Source organism: Taeniopygia guttata, chromosome 36 (assembly GCF_048771995.1).
Source record: "Taeniopygia guttata chromosome 36, bTaeGut7.mat, whole genome shotgun sequence".
NCBI lineage: Eukaryota > Metazoa > Chordata > Aves > Passeriformes > Estrildidae > Taeniopygia > Taeniopygia guttata.
The window spans coordinates 3,514,442-3,535,951 of record NC_133061.1 but is presented as its reverse complement, the minus strand read 5'-3'; the positions used below and the strand labels follow the sequence as shown (position 1 = coordinate 3,535,951).

Sequence of the window (21,510 nt, the reverse complement as noted above, 5' to 3'; positions counted from 1 at the left end):
GGCCAATGCTCAGCACAGAAAACCCCCGTGAGCAGCCCCAGGCTGGCCGTGGGCAGGCTGGGGGCAAACAGCACGGCTGGTGCTCTGCAAGGGCCCTGGGGGAGACGGGAAGGAGCAGCAGAGCAGGGGCTGATCCATCCCCAGTGCGCTGCACAGCCCCGGGCAGCGTCCCAGAGCGTCCTCATGGAGCTGCCAACAACATCCCCCCTCTGCAGCCCTGGCCTCTCCCCCAGCTCACAGAGGTGCCGCATCCTTGCAGGCACAGACACGGCAGCACTGGCTCAGCAGCCCCTGTTTGCATTGCACACAGCAGGCGGGAGCACCCCCATGCTGCTGCTGTGGGGACATGAACCTGAGGGAGCACAAATGCCATCAGCCCCTGGGGCCAGGAAGGGCTGGGGGATGCCAGGGAAACCACTCAGCTTTGTCCTGGCCTCTGCAGTTAGCCAGAAAGTTTGTTCCCATCAGCTGGGAGTTTCCTGTCCCACTGCAGACGCTGCTGCTCAGAGCCAGGGCTGCCTGGCAGCCACCCCCAAACTGCCCTGAGCATTTCCTTGGCTTCAGCTTTGCTTTCTTTACTCTTCCTGGTACAGATTTCTTTCCCTTGCCCAGCCCTGTTCCCTCCCTGCAAACAGCCCATCCCTGTTTGCCCTTTCCTCTCTGGCCCCACTCCCCATTGCAGTTCCTGACTTGGCACCATGGGAACGTCCCTTGGGGAGCAGGACCATTCCACAAGTGCTGCAGGAATTGTCTGCAGGCTCCTGCAGTGTCTGGTGCTGCTTTCTTGCCAGAGACACCCCAGGCCAGGGGGCACATCTGGGCTGCTGTGTCTGGCTGTGGGGCTCCCTGTTCTGGGCAGTGAGGAGGAGCTGCAGAGGCTCTGCAGGACTGACAGGATGGGCTTTGGGGCTGTGAGGAGAAGCTGAGGGACCTGGGCTGCTGGAGCTTCTGAAGAGGAGGCCCAGGGCTCCTCCTGCAACTGCTCCAAGGGTGGATTCAGAGAATCACAGAGTCAGCAAGGTTGAAAAAGACCTTGGAGATCATCAAGTCCAACCTGTGCCCTGACACTGCCTTGTCTCCCCTGAGCCTCCTCTTCTCCAAGATAAACAACCCCAGCTCCCTCAGCCACTCTTCACAGGACTTGTGCTGCACACACCTCACCAGCCTTGTTGCCCTTCTCTGGACACGCTCCACCCCCTCCATTTCCTTCCTAAATTGGGGGGCCCAGAACTGGACACAGCACTCGAGGTGCTGCCCAACCAGTGCCCAGCACAGGGGAAGAATCACTGCCCTGCTCCTGCTGGTCACACCATTCCTGATCCAGGCCAGGAGCCATTGGCCTTCTTGACCACCTGGGCACACTGCTGGCTCATGTCCAGCCTGCTGTCCATCAGTCCCTGCAGGTCCCTTTCTGCCTGGCTGCTGTCCAGCCCCTCTGTCCCCAGCCTGTAGCACTGCAGGGGTTGTTGTGGCCAAAGTGCAGGACCCGGCACTTGGACTTGTTAAACCTCACCTTGTTGGGTTTGGGCCCTGGATCCAGCCTGTCCAGTCCCTGTGCAGAGTCCTCCTGCCCTCCAGCAGATCAACATTCCCAGCCAGCTTGGTGTCACCAGGGTTCCATGAGGCCCCAGAGTGTCACAATGGTCTCCATGACTCCATGAGGCCTCCCAGTGTCACAATGTCCCTTTGGTTCCATGGGACCCCTTGGTGTCACAAAGTCCCTTGGATCCTTGGGCCCTGCAGCGTCACAATGGCCCCTTGGTCCCCCAGGGCCCTGCAGTGTCACAGTGGATCCTTGGTTCCAGGAGGTGTCACAGTGCAGCAATGGTCTCCTTGGTTCCACGGTGTCACAATGGCCTCTTGGTCCCAAGGAGCACTCCGTTCCCAAAATTGCTTCCTTCATTCAACAAGTACTTGCATTGTCACAATGGCCTCTTGGTTATGCAAGGTGCCCTCATGTCATAGTGGTCTTTGTTGTTCACGAAGCCCCAGAGAGTAACACTGACCTCCTGGTTCAGTGCAGTGTCACTTGGCCTTGTAAAACCTCACCTTGTTGGATCCAGCCTGTCCAGGTCTCCATGTAGAGCCCTCCTACCCTCCAGCAGATCCATACTCACACCCAGTTTGGTGTCATCTGCAAATTTGATGATGGTGGACTCAGTCCCCTCATCCAGATCATCAGTGTAGATATTGAAATCGACGCTGGCTGGCTCTGACCCCTCGGCCATCCTGTGGGTGCCCTGGGGTGGCACTCAAGGTGATCTGTTCCATAACCTTGCCGGGCACCGAGGTCAGGCTGACAGGCCTGGAGCTCCCCAGCTCCTCCTTCCAGCCCTTCTTGGGGATGGGCTCACACTGGCACCTCCAGTGCTCTGGGACCTCCCTGGTGAGCCAGGACTGATGGTAAATGATGGAGAGCAGCTTGGGGAGCTCATCCACCAGCTCCCTCATCCCCCTAGGCTAGATTCCATCCCATACACCTGTGAGAATCTGAGTGCTTCACCTCATCACCAACTGCTTCCTCCTGGATCACAGGGGGCTGTTCTGCTCCCTGTCCCCATCTACCAGCTCAGGAGAACACTTGTCCTGAGGACAACCTGTGTACTTGTTGAAAATTGAGACAAACAAGGTGTAAAATCGTTTAGCCTTTTCCTTCTCTTTAGTAACTTTATCTTTAGTTCCCTGTGTAGGAGCTGAGCTTGTGACCCCTTTATCTTTAGTTGTATTCTCCACTGCATCCAATAAAGAATAGAGATTCTCCTTCTCCCTGCCTTTGCTACAAAATTTTATGTAAAACTTTTTTTTTTTTTTTAACAGAAATCAACAGGTTAAGTTCTATTTGAGCTTTCACCTCTCTAATTGTCTTTCTGCATAGCCTAAGGGCATTGTAAAACACTTCCCCTGTCGCCACTCCTTTTTTCCTCTGAGTTCCCAGGAAAGCTGTATGGGCAGCCAGGACAGTAATTTTCATCACTAGCCCATCTTTTGCCACACTGGGATAGGCAGCTCCTTCCCCATTAAGACAGCTTTCTTGAAATATGTTCATCCTTCCTAAACCCCTTCTTTTTAAGGGCAGCTTTTGTTTAAAATATCAGTACCTGATTCAGTACTCCCCAAATCAGAATCCTAAAAAGACCAAAGTCTGCCCTTCCTAATTCCAGTGTAGAAGATTTGTTGCTGCCCTCTGCAGAGCTTCCTGCCCTCCAGCACAGCCACACTCCCACCAGCTTGGTGTCACCTGGGAACTGACCAAGGCTGCCCTCTATCCCCTTGTCCAGATCAGCAATAAAGAGATGTAAATGGCCGGGCCAAAGTCTCCAGTTCTGGGGATGCCCCTGGATGTGACTCCATTCCTCAGCTGCTCTGAGTGCCAGGGCTTGGATGAGGGAAATGGTGGGGTGGGGGCAGGGACAGGGTCTGATGGATTGTCAGCCATAAAGGGTCTTGATTTTCATATCTATTCCAACTGCATGAGGAGGCACTTGGATTCAGTGTCAATTGGGGATTTCACACATCAATTTATTAGGAGTAAAAAAAACTAAACAGGACCTGAAGAAATCTTTTCTCACTGTCCTTTTAAATATAGTGTAATCAACCACAAGAGATTTGAAAACTTAAATTATTCCCAGGGCTTGGCTTGTTAAGGTGTTCTGAATGTTAATGAGCCCTGGGGCACTGAATTCCTGCACTGAAGAGCTGAAGGCTGAAGAAGCCTCTGGAGCAGTAAAATTCAGCAGCAGCCTCCAAGTTGTTGAGGATGTCAGCAGCCCCCACTGAGGCCATCCCTGCCCAGAGACCCCGGGGGAATGGGCAGACAAGGAGAGCGTCCCTGGGGCTGGGGCAGCAGAACTCAGAGGCACCAGTGGCTCCAGCTGGGAAATGGAGTGTGGGATGGGGCTGTGAAAGCCCTGCCTGGGCTGTGCCAAGCAGGACACACAAGCCCTGACCCCCATCCCCCAAACAACTCTCTCAAGGAGACATTTATGAGGAATTACAATTGGTTCTGTCCTCTGAGTTGGATGCACTGAAGAAATACCAACAAGAGATTCTCAGGAGCTCAAAACAATAAAACATCCTTTCTGGCAACATAGAAGATAAGAGAAACTTTGGGAAAAGGTTTAATAGGTCATTAAATCAACAAAAAACATTTCTCAAATCATTAATCCTCGGATGTAGGGAGTTTTGGAGGTGGAATCCCAGTTTTGGCCATGACAGGATGAATGATTTTTTCCTACAGGAAAGAGAAGTGCAAGTCCAAGTGTTCTGGAAGAAGATGAGAGATGGGCACCCTTAGGCCAAGCCAGCCAGACCTGACTCTCCTGATACCTTTCATCTAAGGGCTATCCTTGGACACAGGGCATTTTGGAGGTGGAATCTCAATTTTGGCTGTGGGTTCCTGGATAGGAAGAATTATTTACATTAGGAAGAAAAGAACAGAGCCCCGGTGTTTCAGAGGCACATGAATGCCAGCCCTCAGGAAGCCAAGGCCAGCCAGACTTGCCAGTCCTGGCAGCTTCTGTCTGGGAGCTATCCTTGGATATAGGGAATTCTGGAGGCAGATCCTCAGTTTTGGCCATGGGTGCCTGGTGGAGATGGATGGTTTTTTTCTCATAAGAAAGAAAAGCACACGGTCCCAGTGTTTAAAAGGCAGATAAGAGGTGACCCTTGGGTGGTCAAGGCAGTCAGACCTGTCTCTCCTGGCAGATTTCATCTGGAAACAATCCTTTTACATAAGGAAATTTGGAGAAGAAATTCCAGTTTTGGCCCTGGTTCCCTGGAGGAGAAGGACAGTTCTCTCCCATAGGAAGGAAAGCCCAGAGCCCCAGTGCTTCAGGGGCAGATGAGAAGCAGCCCTCAACATGCCAAGGTGGTCAGGTGGTCCCCAGGAGGCCAGCCAGCCAGACCTGTTCCATGTTCCCTTGGTTCCATGGGACCCCACAGTGTCACAATGGTCTCCTTGGCTCCATGAGGCCCTGGAGTGTCACAATGTTCCCTTTGCTTCTGCAGTGCCACAATGGCCCCGTGCTTCCATGAGGCCTTGCAGTGTCACAATGGCTTCGTGGTTCCACAGAGCCCTGATGTGTCACAATGGCCCCTGGGCTCCGTGTGCCCTCTCTGTGTCACAGCGGCTCCTCTGTGACACTGCGGCTGCACAAGGTCACCATGGACCCTTGGTTCCTTGGGGTCACCGAGTTCACAATGGTCTCCTTGATTCCATGAGGCAGCACAGTGTCACCCTGGCCCCTTGGTTCCATGAGGATCTGCAGGGTCACACAGGTTTGTGACATTTGTCCTTGCTGCCCCTCACATCCCCCTGCCCCACAAACAGCCCCGAGCCACCCGTGAGGGACAGGCCCTGCTGGGCCAGGCTGGGCTCAGGGCTTGGCCTTTCTGCTTCCCCCAGCCAGCCCAGGCCTTGCTCAGCATTGCAGTTCCCTGCTCTGAGCCTTGGGCTCCCTGCAATCCTGGCCTCAAGGATCTGCTCTCACCAGTCCCTGGGGAGCCTTTGGCAGTCCCTGCCCCCAGTGGGGCCCAGTGATGCTCCAAGGGACTTGGAGTTTTGCTCCTGACTCCTTGAGCAGCTTCTTCAGCCTTCTCTCAGTGCCTGAGAGCTCTGGACTTCACCCCAAATCCTCCATGGCGATCATTAAAGAAAAGGAAGCCCTTAGGGGCGCTTTGTCTTCATTCGTCTGCAAATCTCCAGGGCTTGTGCAGCTGATTGGAGTCAGTTTGGAGTTCTTGTAAGGAGGAAGATTTCCAAGTGCACCTCATGACATTTTTTCTTTAATCAAGTGAGTATTCTCTTATTTTCCAGTTCAGAGAAGAGCTGATAGAAGCATTCCCCAGGTGATCTTGACACTGAAGTTCTCCTTAGGAGGTCTGGGCATATAGAAGAATGAGCCCCCTGAGGGCTGACCCTGTTTGGACAAGCTGCTCCTCACCCCCAGCCTCACCATGTCTGACATCACCCACCTGGCACTGACATCCCTGTGCCCTGCAGCAGAACCTTGTCCCTGAGCTCTGCAGCTCCATGTCCCAGCCCATTGCACCGTGTCCCACCTGCTCTCCTCAGGGCTCTGCCTGCACACAGGCCCAGGAGAAGTTTTCCTCTTGGGAAGGAGAGAATGGAAAAGCCTCAGCAGGTTTCCTAAACAAAAAACCCCACTCAGGAGCCACCTGCTCAGTACAGGCTGCCTGGAATGGTGTCACCTTTCTACAAGGAACAGTGTGACCAGAAATGATCTCTGGAAGCAGAATTCTCTGCGTCTCCCAGTTGAATTCTCTGTCCCACTCCTTTCCCTGGATCTCTGTTTCAGATGGAAGCTGCTGGTGCCATCCTCACCTTTAACCTCCCTCTGGAATGCAAACAGGTGTTCCCAGGTGTGTTAAGCAGGATTTGCTCAATGTTTCCATAAATCTTTTGTGTCCCCCATGGAACGAAGGGGCCATTTTGGCACTGAGGGGGTGACGTGGAAGCAAGGAGACAATTGTGACCCTGGGGTCCCATGGAACCAAGGGGCCATGGTGACACAGCAAGGCCACGTGGATCCAGTGGTCCATTGTGGCACTGTGGATCCAAGGAGACCATGGAGACACCCCCAGAACCTCATGGAACCAAGGAGTCCATGGTGACCCAGCGGGGCTGCATGGAGCCAATGGTCCATGGTGACACTGCCCATCCAAGGAGGCCATTTGGACACTGCGGAAGTTCATGGAGCGAGGTGGCCATTGTGACACTGAAGAACTTCATGCCACCAAATATCCATGGGGACACAGCAGGGCATCATGGAACCCAGGAACGGCTGTTGGCAGTACCGAAACTCCTGGAACCAGTGGCTGTTGTGGCACTGCAGCACCAACACAGCTGCTGCACCTTGTCCCCTGCCCTGCACAGCTCCTTGGGAGGCACGGCAGGAGCAGCACCCCGGGAGCCTCGGGAATGCCCCTCTGGGATCCATGGCACACACTCCCAGGGGCTGGAATTCCAGTTCCCAGCCAGGAAAAGATGTTCCTGCCCTTGAAGGCAAAGCTCTTATGGAAGAGCCAAAAGCCAAGTGCAGCAGGATCCTACAGGGACATTTCACTGCCAGCCTTCAAAACTTCACCCATGGTTGTCGTAGCTCATGGATTGGAAATTAAATCAGGGCAGGGTCTTTGGTGGGAGTTTCCCTGGGTCAAGGGAGACACTGAGAGAGAAACAGAGCAGGCAAAGGAAGGCAGGAGAGAAAGGAGGTGTTTTGGTTTGGAATGACCGGTGTCTGCTAAGTAAGGCAGGGGCCTCCCCTGAAATGGAAAAATGTAGATTCTTTCTTTCTGAATTGTTATAAATTTGAAATTAAGGGGGCCTCTCTAGTAACAATATGGGAGCAGGATTAGCAGCTTTTTATTAGGGAAGAAAATAAAAAGATAAAATAAACAATGCAGTAAACCAAAACAACACTGAGAGACACAGAATACAACCTGACACTCTGTTGGACAGGGTGTTGGCCGCAGTCCAATTGGAATGGTGGCTGCAGTCCTCCTGCAGTGTCAGGTGTGGTTCTGTTGGAGAAGTGATCCTGTAGAAAAGGGTGTCTTCTTCTGAAGAGGAAGAGGCAGCTGTTCCTCTGAGAAATCCAGCCCAGAAAAAGCTGTGTTGGTGGACCAGACTCTCAAGACTAGATGCAGGTAGGAATGCTTGGCTCCTCCCTCTGGGCGGAGCATCTCACAATGGGATGTTACAGTTCTTATCAGTCATGCAGTGACATTCAATAGCCCATTATCAGCAGATGTCTGCCCTGAGGGAGGATTGATTGTAGAAGAGATAAGAAAAAACTGCCCACTTAACACAGCACAACTGCCATACAGATGTCAAATAGAACACATCTTGCTTTTCAGTCTGGGACAGGAGGACAGAAACAAAATAAGTTGAGAAGGCGGCACTCTGAAAAGCAAACCAGAACTGACAGAAAATGAATGGGACAGAAATCAATAATTCTGATAGTTTTATTAATTATCAAAATAAATCACACCCACCCAGCCCCATACAATCCTGACCCCACAACCTCAAATTTGGATCTTACTTCTCTCAATCTCCTTCCAACCCCATCTAACCCTGGAGGCGGAGGAATTGAGTAATTTTGGCATGGGACTGAGGTGGGAACCAGCCATTTTGAGGTGGGATTGAGTAATTTTGAGGTGACAGAGCAATCCACCGCGGCTTTTGGAGTGCAAAGATATGGAGAATACTCCCATATATCCCCGAAGAACCCACAAATCCCCCAGAATATGTTTCCAAACCGTAAATTCCACCTCAAATAACTCTTAGATGGAGGGACTTTTGACATGTCTGCTTAATACTCTTCTTAGTGATTTTCCAGGTGTTTTTAAGTGATAAAGACAAATCAGAAGAAAATTAGGGCCAAACCAAAACCAGATACCCCTTGAGCATCTCCTGAGCACTGGACAAAACAAACTTGGCAGAAATCAAACTTAACCCTCCATAAAATGCCTTGAGGATGATTTGCTCTTCCCACAAGTCACTTGTGATGGAAACACATCAAATCCCAAACATGAATAAACTGAAAATAGAAGCAATTCTGCGGCAAATCCAAGTTTCATCAGTTCCTGCACAGCTCCAGCTCAGCTGCTGGCAGGTTCCGATAAAAGGAAAGTGGAAATTTGGCCCAATACAGATTAATAAAGGGAAGGGAAAGGTCTGTGTAGCTGTCACAAAGGTGACAGGGACAAAGAAAATATTGATTCTCATATTTGGCAAATTCCCCAGAGCTGTGAATTCGGGAGTTACTTGGGAATTTATCTACTTGAACTGGGCTTCTTGTAGGAATTTACTGGCCTTGAGTTCCTCACATTGGGGTGAATGATCCTTGTCAGTCTTGCTAGTATCATTTGTTCCCTTTTCTCCAGTTATTTAAAAAAATGTTTCAAGGAAGGACAAGAAAATACTTTCTTTACCCTGGCCACCCACAACAGCCATTTTCCTCATAAGTTCTCCCAAAAGTTGCTCAGAGGAAGCTGCATCCAAGTTTCCAAGAGTTCCTCCAGAAAGAGGCAGAACCTCCTCATAGGAGGGAACCATGCTGTTGTCAAAAAGGCACTTGGGGTCAGACAACAGAGCTCTGAACTCACTGTACAAAATAATGTTAAAATCTGGTTAATAAAATTGTTAGAGAGATGCCTCTGACCCAATTAAGGTGCAAAGGTCACCAAATTTAAGTGGATTTTTTTGAACAGTAAAAGTGAGGTAGAGAGAGACATGGAAAGAAAGAGAAAAGGGGGGAGAGCAAGGGAGTGACAGGGACAGAGATCTCCCCTGGGACAGGACAAGTGTGACATTGTCCCCTGTGTACGTGGCCTTCCCAGGGTGGGGGTTTTACACCTGAGCCAGTTTGGGTAAGGGGGGTGGTGTTCACCCCCCACCCCGAGCAGGGATTGCCTCACTGTTTCAGGTTACAGTGTCAGATGTAACCAAAAGTGTTTTCAGTCACCATCTCCATAAACTGTTATCAACAGGTGGGGCAGTGTTCTTTATCTCTTCCATGGCTCAGCCCTGATAACGCCCTCCAGGGGCCATCTTCTGTTAATGGGCCATTGAGTGTCACTGCAGGACTGATAAAATGACATCATCCCATTGTGGGATGCTCCGCCCAGGGGGAGGAACCAAGCATTCCTGCCTGGATATAATCTCACCCATGCAACACCACAACCACCTTGCCCACTGCATTCCCAGAGGACAAGAGCTCCATAACCACCACTGGACCTTCAGAGGAAGACCAGACCCTTCTACAGGATCACTGCTTTGACAGATTCACCTTCATCACTCCAGCCGGACTGCAGCCACCATTTCATCAGACTGCTTCCACCACCCTGACCAACGGGGTGTCAGGGTATATCCTGACTCTGTGAGTTTAAACCAGTGTTTCTGTATCATTGCCTTGATCTTAATTTTCTTACTCAATTGTCATTCTGGCTTAGACTCTCCCCCTGGTTTGGCTTCAAACCAGTACAAAACTCAATGTGCTCATCCCTTATTGTCCTCCCAAAACAGAATTTCCCATACCCAAATCTTCACGAAATGGAGGAGGAAGCTGTGAGGAAGAGGAAGGCGCCCTGGGACATCCAGGCAGGTGAGGAGGAAGTCAGTGCCCCTTTCCCCCTCGCTCCTGCTCCATCTCCCAGCCCAGCCTGGCCCCCGGCTGCAGGACAGCCCCGCTGCCGACGCTCTGCTGACGGGGACGCACTGGGGGGATCTCCTTACCCTTCCTTGTGGCACGGAGGCAAATCCCATCCTCTCCTTGTCCTTCCTACCCCAGAGCAGGAGCTGATGATGGAGACCAGGAAGGACAAATCCCTGCAGCACAACCTCATGGAAGAGGCTGATTTGAGCAACTCCACAGTGCGGGAATCCAACAGGGAGGAAAAGCCCTGGAGATCCCACAGGAGGAGGGGCTGGAAACCCAGCCCAGGGTGCTCTGAGGAGGAAAGGCCCACTCCGAGTCAGGAAGGTGGGCAGAGCTTCAGCCAGAGCTCGGAGCTGGTGGTCCCTGAGAAGCTTCACGATGGGGAGAAGCCCCACAAGTGCTTGGAGTGTGGGAAGAGCTTCAGGCAGAGCAACAGTCTGAAACGACATCAGATGATCCACACTGGGGAATGGCCCTACGAGTGTGGGGAGTGTGGGAAGGGCTTCAGCTGCAGCTTCGACCTCATCATCCACCAGAGGTTCCACACTGGGGAGAGGCCCTACGAGTGTCCTGAGTGTCAGAAGAGGTTTCACACCAGCTCCCATCTCCTTGAACATCAGCGGATTCACACGGATGAGAGGCCCTTCCGCTGCCCTGACTGCGGGAAGGGCTTCAAGCACAACTCCACCCTTGTCACCCACCGGCGCATCCACACTGGGGAGAGGCCCTACATGTGCCCCACATGTGGGAAGAGGTTTCAGAGCAGCTACAGTCTCCTCCTGCATGAGCGGGTCCACACCGAGGAGAGGCTCTTCCTCTGCTCTGACTGTGGGAAGGGCTTCAAGCAAAACTCCCACCTCATCAGGCACCGGCGCATCCACACTGGGGAGAGGCCCTATGAGTGTCCCCAGTGTGGGAAGGGCTTCACCCAGAGCTCTGACTTGACCAGACACCAACAGAGCCACCGGTGAGGGAAGCCCTGTGAGTGCCCCAACTGCAGGAGGAGCTTCGTGCACTGCTCCAGCTTCATCCTCCATTGAAGAACCCACATTGGGAAGAGCCCTGGTGATCCCTGTTACCTGTGATCCATGCTGGGAAGACACCTGTACCTTTTTCTGCCCCTGCCAATGACCTGATGTGGGATTGAAGAACATGAGGGGCTGGCCATGGCCCTGTCACTACATTCACTCCCACCTCAGGTCATTGCCAGGGGCAGGAAAGGGACTCTCTCTCTCTCCCTGAGAAGGGTGTCCTTTCCAGGCAGGAGGAGACACATGGCCAGGAAGATACAATTGATGGTGATGTAATTTCCCCTGTAAATAGTTTTTCTTATCCCTTCTGTTGTCAATAGTTTTTCTGTTCCTGTTTGTTCCTCATTTCGTTGCTGTTCCCAGTAAATTGTTCTTATCCCAGCCTGGGATCTTTCCCTTTTTTCCTTCAGTGGAAGGTGGGAGGGCAACGAGCACCAGCACGGTTTTAGTGAGAGCAGGAAACTGGGAAATCCCATTCCTGAATCCCGGCCTGTGGAAACCGAGCATCCCAGCTGGTGCCAGCCCTGGTGGCCATGGCAGCAGCCTTGGGAGCGGGTCCCTGGCTGGGGCTGAGGGAACCTCTTCACTCTGGTGCCAAGGGACAGGAGTGGAGGGAGCGGCTGCAGCTGAGTCAGGGCAGGCTGAGGTTGGATCTCAGGGAAAGGTTTTTGCCCAGAGGCTGCTGGGGCACTGCCCAGGCTCCCCAGGGAAGGGTCACAGCTCCAGGGCTCTCTGAGCTCCAGCAGCGTTTGGACAGCGCTGCCAGGGCCAGGCTGGCAGTGTTGGGGTGTCCTGTGCAGGGCCAGCAGTTGGACTCGAGGATCCTGATGGGTCCCTCCCAGCTCAGCCAATTCTGTGCTTCTGGGATCCCATGACCCTGGGAATGGGATGCCAGAGGTTGCCATGGCAATTGTCTTGGTTTGGAAAGACAGGTGTCTGCTAAGGAAGGCAGGAGCCTCCCCTGAAATGGAAACTGTAAACCTCCTCCCTCCAAATTGTTATAAATTTGAAATTATGGGGGCTTTTTCGGCAAAGATACAGGAGCAGGAATTACAGTTCTTTATTAGGGAAGAAAAAAAAAAGATATAATAAACAATGCAGTAATGCAAAACAACACTGACAGAGTCAGAATACAACCTGACACCCTTTTGGTCAGGGTGTTGGTAGCAGTCTAATTGGAATGGTGGTTGCAGTCCCCCTGGAGTGGCAGGTGTGGTTCTGTTGGAGCAGTGATCCTGTAGAAAATGGTGTAGTCTTCCTCTGAAGAGACAGTGGAAGAGGCAGCTGTTCCTCTGGGAAATCCAGTGCAGAAAAAGCCATGCTGGTGTTCCAGAAACTCAAGATTATATCCAGGTAGAAATGCTTGGCTCCTCCCTCTGGACGGAGCATCTCCCAGCGGGATGTTATAGCTCTTATCAGTCGTGCAGTGACATTCAATAGCTCATTATTAGCAGATGTCTCCCCAGAAGGAGAATTGGTTGTGAAAGAGAAAAGGAAATCTGCCCTCTGCACAACTGCCATAGAGATGGCAAATGGAATACATCTTGCCTTTCAATCTGGAACAACATGTTTCACTAATGAGTGGATACATCGACCACAGTGCTAATGACCATGCATATTTCATTAATGAGCAGATACAAAGATACCTTTGGTTGGAAGGTTCATCCCGAGGCCACCTTTGGCTCAGGGCCTGCTCTTCAGGCCTCACTCAGGGCTGTTGTCCAGGCCTTGGCACTTCAGGGATGTGGCTTAGTGCTGGGCTCGACACTGAACGGCTGGACTGGATGAGCTCAGAGGTCTTTTCCAAGAGAAAGGATTCTGTGACTGCATGGTTCCATCTGCTGCATTCAGCCAGGTCCATGTTAGCAGCATTCATTTGCTCAGAAAGTCTCCTCTTGCTCAGCTCTTGAGGCCTGAGGCTTCAGCTCCTTCAGCTCCTGGTGCTCAGCTGCTCGTGCTGAATGAGAGGACTCAGAGGGAAGAACACAATTCATCCAATTCCTTCTGGAACACGGAGAGGGGAGGCCGTGAAAACAGGAGCATTGCTTGGTGTGGCCTCCTCTCTGCCCTTGATGCCTTTCAGCCCTTTGAACCAGCCAAGAGCTTTCTCCAAGGATGCAATGGAGCAGCTGCTCCTGCTCCCAGGTCTGGCTCTCTCCAGTCTCTGACCTTGCCTGGTTGTGTCCCTCTTGCTGTGCCCTCTGCTCCCCCAGGGCTCGGTGGCTGCTGCCCAGGACTGTGGGACTGGCACATCCCGTGGTCCAGACCCTCCTTTCTCTGCCCTTGGATCTGCCTGGGCACAGCAGCCGTTTCCATCTGGAAACTCTCCATGGACAGGGAGTCCCCAGCTCCGTTCCTTGCACAACCTCCAGGAGCCCAGGGCTGCCATCTCAAGTCCCTGCTGGCACTGGGGGCTCCCAGGTGGGCACAAGTGGGGCAGCAGAGCCATCAGGGAGCCTGCGAGTCTCTTCCAGCTCTGCCTGCTCAGAGTTTGGGCCTTGGAGCCTCAGGTGGCCAAAGGCAGCTGCTGCTGGTCCCTCTGTGTGCCCCGTGTTCAGCCGTGCTGCTCCATCAGTCTGTGCCCAGCAACGGGGAAAAGCCTCAGCCCTGCAGGGCCAGGAGCTGCCGGGCTCTGCCTGAGCAGCTCAGCCAGCGGGAAGGGAGCTGCTCCCCACGGGAACCAGGAGCAAAGGACACTCCTTTTATAGAGCATGTTTCTAGTTAAAGGAAAAATAAAAAGTAATAAAAAACTATATAAAATGTGAAAGATAAATACAAAACCCAAGTGTGTAGTGAAAAACTTCTCTAGCTTTGGATTTAGAGGTAACTGGTCTTTTGAAAAAGAGAACTCAGTTATTTACTTGTGAATGTGCTAATGGCATGGATCCATCTTGCTGACCTCAGCAGCCTTTTTAAATCAATTTTTTGGTTTGTTTCCAACATTGTTATTTTAAATTGTGGTTGAAGCAGGAGGAAATTGTTTTGTACCCTTCCAGCTCCAAGCAGGACTGGGAATCTAAACTCTGCTAAATCCCAAACCCTTCAGAAAATCCCTTCCTTCTCACTCTGTGAATGAGCTGCACATTCCAGTTGAAACTGTCAAGGGTTTCTTAAAGACAGAAAATCCCTCTTACAGCTTTTTGGCCTGGTTTGGAAGTGCAGAAGGGCACTTCTCCATCCATCAGTTCCAGACTGCACTGCCTCGGGAACACGGCCCACTTGCCAGGTTCATTCTATTTGTGGCACTTCTAGGGAAGGAAGAAAGTGCAATTGCACAATTCCAGCCACAAAAGGAATGAAGAGTGGAAAAGACAAAACATCTTGGGGAGATCCAGGCTTTCAGCTGGGGCTGTGGAGAGTTTTGGTCCTTGCCAATTGGATGTGTGTTCCCAGCTGCAATCTCCTGGCCTGCAGGGGAGTCTCACTCACCTGCCAAAGCAGAAAGCTCAGGCACTGTGCTCGGAATAGGCTTGTCTGATGCAAAGCTGTCAGAGCAATGTGAGGGCAGAGCCAGCCCAGCTGTGCCCAGGGCAGAGGCCAGCAGAGCCCTGGCAGAGCCCAGAGCAGCCTCAGCACCCCCAGAGCCCGGCTGCAAGGAGAGAAACCAGAAAGCCCCGTCAGCTGAAGGCTGCTGTCCCCTTGTCCCAGCTGCCCACAGAGCCCAGGCCATGCTGGCCGTGCCCAGAGCTGTGCCCAGAGCTGCCCATCACTGCTGCCTTTGGGAGCAGAGCAGGAGAGCAGGACATGTGCCCAGCCTGCAGCCAGCCACGGCACCTCCAGCCCTCAGCAGCTGCCCAGAGCAGGACGCTCCTGTGCTCGCTGCCATCTCCCCAAAGCTCTGATCCCACCATCCCCAGCAGCCAGGACCCACCTCACGCCATCCACCGCTGGAAGAAAAGCTGGTCCCAAACGATGCCCTCAGCCTTCTCCAAGGGCACGGCCCATCCACGCTGCAGCTGCTCTCAAGCACGTCCTGATCCAGACTGGATCCCACCTGGAACGCTTCCTCTAGAAAAACAAACAACAAATTATTGAAAATAGATTACAGACACAAAGGGGAAGAAGAAAAAAGGTCAATGATCTTATCTCTGTCAGGGCCTTAAGGAAGGCCCAACCCCTGCATGCCAGGGAAAACCCATCCACAGGTGAGGGAATCCCAGGCTTTCTCCCTTCCCCCTGCACTGCCCCCATGGTGATCCCAAAGCAAACAAGGGCACATGAGTGCCAGCCCTCAGGAAGCCAAGGCCAGCCAGACTTGTCAGTCCTGGCAGCTTTTGTCTGGGAGCTGTCCTTGGATATAGGGAATTCTGGAGGCAGATCCTCAGTTTTGGCCATGGGTGCCTGGTGGAGGTGGATGGTTTTTTTCCCATAAGAAAGAAAAGCACACGGTCCCAGCGTTTCAAAGGCAAATGAGAGGTGACCCTTGGGTGGTCAAGGCAGTCAGACCTGTCTCTCCTGGCAGATTTCATCTGGAAACAATCCTTTTACATAAGGAAATTTGGAGAAGAAATCCCAGTTTTGGCCCTGGTTCCCTGGAGGAGAAGGACAGTTCTCTCCCATAGGAAGGAAAGCCCAGAGCCCCAGTGCTTCAGGGGCAGATGAGAAGCAGCCCTCAACATGCCAAGGTGGTCAGGTGGTCCCCAGGAGGCCCAGCCAGCCAGACCTGTTCCATGTTCCCTTGGTTCCATGGACCCCACAGTGTCACAATGGTCTCCTTGGTTCCATCAGGCCCTGGAGTGTCACAATGTTCCCCTTGCTTCTGCAGTGTCACAATGGCCCCGTGCTTCCATGAGGCCTTGCAGTGTCACAATGGCTTCGTGGTTCCACAGAGCCCTGATGTGTCACAATGACCCCTGGGCTCCGTGTGCCCTCGCTGTGTCACAGCGGCTCCTCTGTGACACTGCGGCTGCACAAGGTCACCATGGACCCTTGGTTCCTTGGGGTCACCGAGTTCACAATGGTCTCCTTGATTCCATGAGGCAGCACAGTGTCACCATGGCCCCTTGGTTCCATGAGGTTCTGTAGTGTCACTGTAGCAGTCAGAGGCCCTGCAAGGCCTCCCTGGCGGTCACTCACCTAAGATAAGAAATGCCTAAGTCACGGTGACTGGACCAAAGAAGCCCCTCTTCTGCATTCAGACCCTTCTTATCTCTCTGTAAGGGTATTGGTGCATTCTCCTCAAACCTGGCAACTGGACAATTTCCAACACCCCAGTACCCCATATAAACACCCATTTCTGCCCAATTTGGAGAAGAGCTGTCACTGCATCCCTTCAGAGGAGCTGGCAATAAAGGACATCGCTGTGGAACCACATACAGCCTTTTCCTCTCTCTATCCCTGTGTGTCTGCCAGAGGCACTTGTGAGCACAGAGCGAAATCACTGAGAGCTGAACTCACAGAGCTGAAATCACTCCAGAGGTGCTCGCTAAGTTGCCCGTGGCTGGGAGCTGAGCTGAGGGACCCAGACAGGCTGAGACTAATAGCGCAGCGCTATCCGGACACCCACGGCAGCGGCAGCCCGGGGGTCAGATGGACCCCTGGGACCCCAGGTTGCATAATGTGGCCGCCTGAACAATGAATGGAGCACTGGCATCCTGGCACCCCTGAGAGCAGCATACTTTGTGAATTGTTACTGCCTTGGATGCCTATGGCCCCTTGAAGGTAACTCCTCCTTTATAAAAGTTTTCTGAAGAGGCGTCCAATGAATTTGCATATCAGTATCCTCAGGAGCTGGACGGCAGACCACCCACCCAGCAGTTCCTTGACCCACATTTGGCTGAAGAAGTGTAGGTTTAAAACAGCCTTTTTATGCACTTTTATCTTGGGTCCTTTTTTGTTTTTTGTTTTTACTGCTGGGGGTATGGAAGAGAACAAAACTGGAATGGGATCAAAATTTAGTAAATTAAAACGATACCAGAACGAAAGAGACTTATCTTTACAAATCCTAGAAATCCTATCTGCTAACAGCTTTTCTTTCTCTAAAGGCAATCTTTCAAAAACTGACTTAAATTATAGAATAGATTATCTCCCAGTTTCCAGATACTAACACACACACTATTGGTTTAGAGTCATTTTGGGACACAGTAGGAACAAGAATATACACTTTTCAAACTAATGAAAACTTTTTTGTAACTAAGTTTCTACCTCTAGTTCACTCAATTACCAAAGCAGTCGAAAAGACAAATTCTCTGCAGCTTCCTTCTGCTGAGGAAATTCCACCCTTATCTTTCTCAACAGACACTGTCCCTTCAAATGCTAATTTGCCAGATAACATTCCTCTCTCAGTCCCTGGGACGGGGAACACAGACATTGTACCACCCACCCACCCGCGGGGTCCGTGGAGCCCACCCATCCCTCGCTCCCCCTCGGACGCGGCAAGCGCGGATTCCGCACTTGTGAGCACAGAGCGAAATCACTGAGAACTGAACTCACAGAGCTGAAATCACCCCAGAGGTGCTCGCTAAGTTTCCTGTGGCTGGGAGCTGAGCCGAGGGACCCAGACAGGCTGAGCCTGACAGCGCAGCGCTATCCGGACACCCACGGCAGCGGCAGCCCGGGGGTCAGATGGACCCCTGGGACCCCAGGCTGCATTAACCAGGAGTGACTGGGATCACAGAGGAGCCATAAAGGAAGTTACTGCAATAATACTGGGACTACCTGGGAGTGACTGGAATCATACTGGGTGACTTGGAGTGACTGGGACCTTACTGGGGGCAAATGGTACCATAATGAGAGTGACTGGGTTCATACTGGGATCATACTGGGAAGGACTGGAACCATACTGGGAGTGCCTGGAACTATTATAGGGATGAATGGGAACACCTGGGAACATGCTGGGATCATGCTGGGATCACACTGGGAGTGACCGGGATGATACTGGGATCACACTGAGTGTAACTGGAAGTGAGTGGGACCATACTGGGGGTGACTGGGAGCCACAGGGCCCATGCTGGGAGTGGCCTGGGGGGAGCTGGGGGAACTGGCCCAGCTGGGGCTCAGGATTGTTCTCCCCCAGGGCTGCCCCAGGTCCTGCTGCCACCCCTGGCCCCACAGAGCTGAGGGACAGGGCACAGCTGAGGGACAGGGCACAGCCAGGGAACACGGCCTGGCCGAGGGACACTGAGCCCCAGCACTTTGGGCTGTTGCCCTTGGGCTCCCAGCACAGGCCCAGGGGCAGAATCCCCTCCAGAAACTGCTGTTTGCTTTCAGCTCTGCTCTGGAACATTCCCCAGGAGCCCCTGCAGTGGCTGCAGCCCAGACGGGTGCCCGGGGCCACCAAAGCCGCTCCGGCAGTGCCCTCCTGCCCCGGGCAGGGCACGGAACACCCAAGGAAAGGCTCGTGCTGGGCTCAGGGCAGGGACAGGGCACTCCCCTGGTGCAGCTACGGGCACAGCAGAGCCGGCCTGGGGAAAGGATTGGGATCGATGTCCCATGGAATCCCAGCAGGGATTACTTCTCATTGCACTGCTCTCGTTCGGTTGTCATCAATTCAAATAATTTCCACATGGAATTCCCATGGCAGTGGGTTAGGGAGTAGGTCCATCCATGGAATTCTCACCTGACTGGGATGAGAGTGAGATCTGGCCATGGAAATTCCATGGCAATTCCTGCATTCCCAAGTCCCCCATTCCTGAATCCCCTGTTCCCATAGGAATTGCCCTTCCCCTCCTACACCCACCTTTGTGCTCCAGAGCCTCCCAACGATATCTGATGTATTTTGGGGGCCTTTCCACACAGGTGTATCCCAGGTAACGCTTCATCTGCTCCACCATGACCCCTCTGGATTCCCAGCACCTCTGGGTGATCCAGACAGCAGTGTTGGACACTGCAAAGCTCCTGGATCCCAGCAGGAAGGAGATGAAATCCCAGCCCTCATAGCCGTACTGGTGGAATCCATGGATGCTCTGTTGGACAGGAGGTCACAGCTGGAAACCCCCTGCACTGCGTGGAGACGTGGGAACGAGGAGAGAACAGACCCATGGAGTCATGTCCCAGCCCCAGGGAGCCCCTTGGAGCTCCCTGGATTCCCATCCAAGCCCCACAGATCCCCCCCATCCCCAGAGATCCCATCCCAGCCCCTCAGAGTCCTCCATTCCCACAGATCCCAGCCCAGGCCCCGGCTCCCCCCACTGCCCCTGCTCTGGTTGTACCGGCCCCGTCTCCAGGTCACTGTCAGCCACGGGCCGGTTCCTGTCCTTGAGCAGGGTCTGGCTGTCCCAAAATCCCAGCTCTGGTTATCCCAATATCCCAGCTCTGGCTATCCCAATGTCCCAGCTCTGGCTGTCCCAATATCCCAGCTCTGCCTATCCCAATATCCCAGCTCTGGCTGTCCCAATATCCCAGCTCAGCTCCCGCCCCCATCCCCGGTGTCTGTGCCTCCATCCGGCCCCGCTCGCTGCCGCAGCGCTCGCAGGGGGTCCCGTCCACGTCCCCCACAATCAAGGACTGGGGGACCCCCGGGCCAGGGTCTGACAGCAACACTTCCAGGAACTGCAGGGAGTGGAGAACTGGGGGGACACAGAGATTTGGGGGAGCTGAGGGGGCTGAGAGTGAGAGTTTGGGGATCCAGGGGGGGCCACAGGCCAAGGAAAAGGGGGACATGAAGAGATGGCAGAGCTGGGAAGGAGGTTCAGGGGCTGAGAGCCAAGGAAAGGGGGTGCAGGGGCTGGGAGAGCTGGGATGGGGTGTCCAGGGAATCCTGTGCCCAGGAAAGGGAGTGCCAAGGCTCCTGAGTGTGAGGAAAGGAGGAGCTGGGAGCTGGGAAAGGCAGGAATGGGGGCCAAGGGGTCCCAGGTCAGGGAAAAGGGTGGGGCTGGGGGTTGGGAGAGGTGTGGAATGGGAACATGTTGAGTTGGTGCCGGATAAGGGGGTGCAGCGGGGTATCAGTGCTGGGCAAAGGGGTAAAAGGGTGTCTTGGTTCTCAGGAATGGGGGGGCAGGGGAGTCTCAGGGGTCCTTGAGCCCAGGAAAGGGGAGTCCAGGGTTTCCCAAAAAGGGGTACCAGGGTGGGGACACCCGGGGTGTTCGGGAAGGGGGAGTTCAGAGGGTCTCTGGCTTTGCACAAAGGTGGGGCTGGGGGCTGGGAAAGGCAGCAATGGGGGTCCAAGGTGTTCCAAGGCATTCCAGGATCAGGCACACGGGAAATCTAGAGGCTGGGAGCAGGGAAAAGGGGAGCAGGGGGCCCTGATGTCCGGAAATGGGGGATTCAGGGGGGTCCCTGTGCAGGATAAGGGGAGCAGGGGGGGTCCCGGTGCCGGCAATGGCGATTCAGGGTCCCGGTGCCGGGGTCCCACTCCCCCCTCGCCCGCCAGGAGCGCCCCCAGCCCCAGCGCTGGAGCCACCGCGCTGCTCCTCCTCACTCCCAGTATGATCCCAGTATGATCCCAGTAGGATCAGTCACCCAGGAGCTGCTCCCAGTATGATCCCAGTACAGCCCAGTCACTCCTGGCATCCCCCCACCCCTCTCTGCATTCCGACCTGTCCTGGCTCCATCCCCGCCCCTCCCGCGGCTGCGAGGAGGAGGAGGAGGAGGGAGGAAGAGGCGGAGCGGCAGCGGGAGCAGCAGGAGGAGCGGGGAGGATGAACCGCGGGGCTCCGGCTCTGCCTGAACTCGCAGCACCCCGGGAGCGTCGCCCCCATCCCGCAGGTGCCCGGGCAGGGGGAGCTGGCCCCAAATATCCCGGGGCTCCCTGGGTTTGGGGTTTTTGGGGGGATGTTTGGAGCTGGCGGGGCTCCAAGGCCGAGCCGCAGCTGCCCTCGGGGGAACATCGGGGGTCCCCGGGAGGTGTTTTTGGGGGGTCCCGGTGCGGGTGGCGGCAGAGCCCCGGCGGGGCCGGGGGGATGCGGGTCCCCCCGCGGTGCGGGTTGGGCTTCCCGGCCGGGCCCTCCGAGCTCTGCCGGGGCCGCGTGGGGACCGCGCGGGAGCGGCGGGAGCGGCGGGGGGACCCCGGATTTGGGGAGCCCCGGGAGAGCCGCGGCTTCCCTGGGCGGGAGCGCAGAGAGAGGAGAGCCCCAGGAGCCCCAGCGGGGACCCCGAGAGGGGGGACCCCTGGCAGTGCCGGCACCCGGCAATGGGGGTGCTGGGGCTGGAGGGGCGGCATGGCCGGGAAAGGGGTTCGGGGGTACCGGGGCCGCCAGGGGCTGCTCCCAGCAGGTGCCCAGTTCCTACCCCTGTGTGCTTCCAGTTTCCTGGGCACTCCCAGGATGAGCCCAGTCAGTCCCAGTATCACCCTGCTCACTTCCCCTCACTCCCTGCAGGATCCCTGTTTCTCCCAGTATGAGCCCAGTCATTCTCAGTCA

General features: G+C 54.2%; 1 protein-coding gene across 1 annotated transcript in view; it reads left to right on the top strand.

Annotated features, from left to right (window-relative positions):
* LOC140681480 (uncharacterized) overlaps window positions 1-21,510 on the top strand; it is a 1,248,316-nt gene that overhangs the window by 336,545 nt on the left and 890,261 nt on the right. Inside the window, 1 exon segment of the mRNA XM_072921322.1 lies at window positions 10,506-10,972. Within this exon segment, the coding sequence (XP_072777423.1) occupies window positions 10,506-10,972 (467 nt within the window).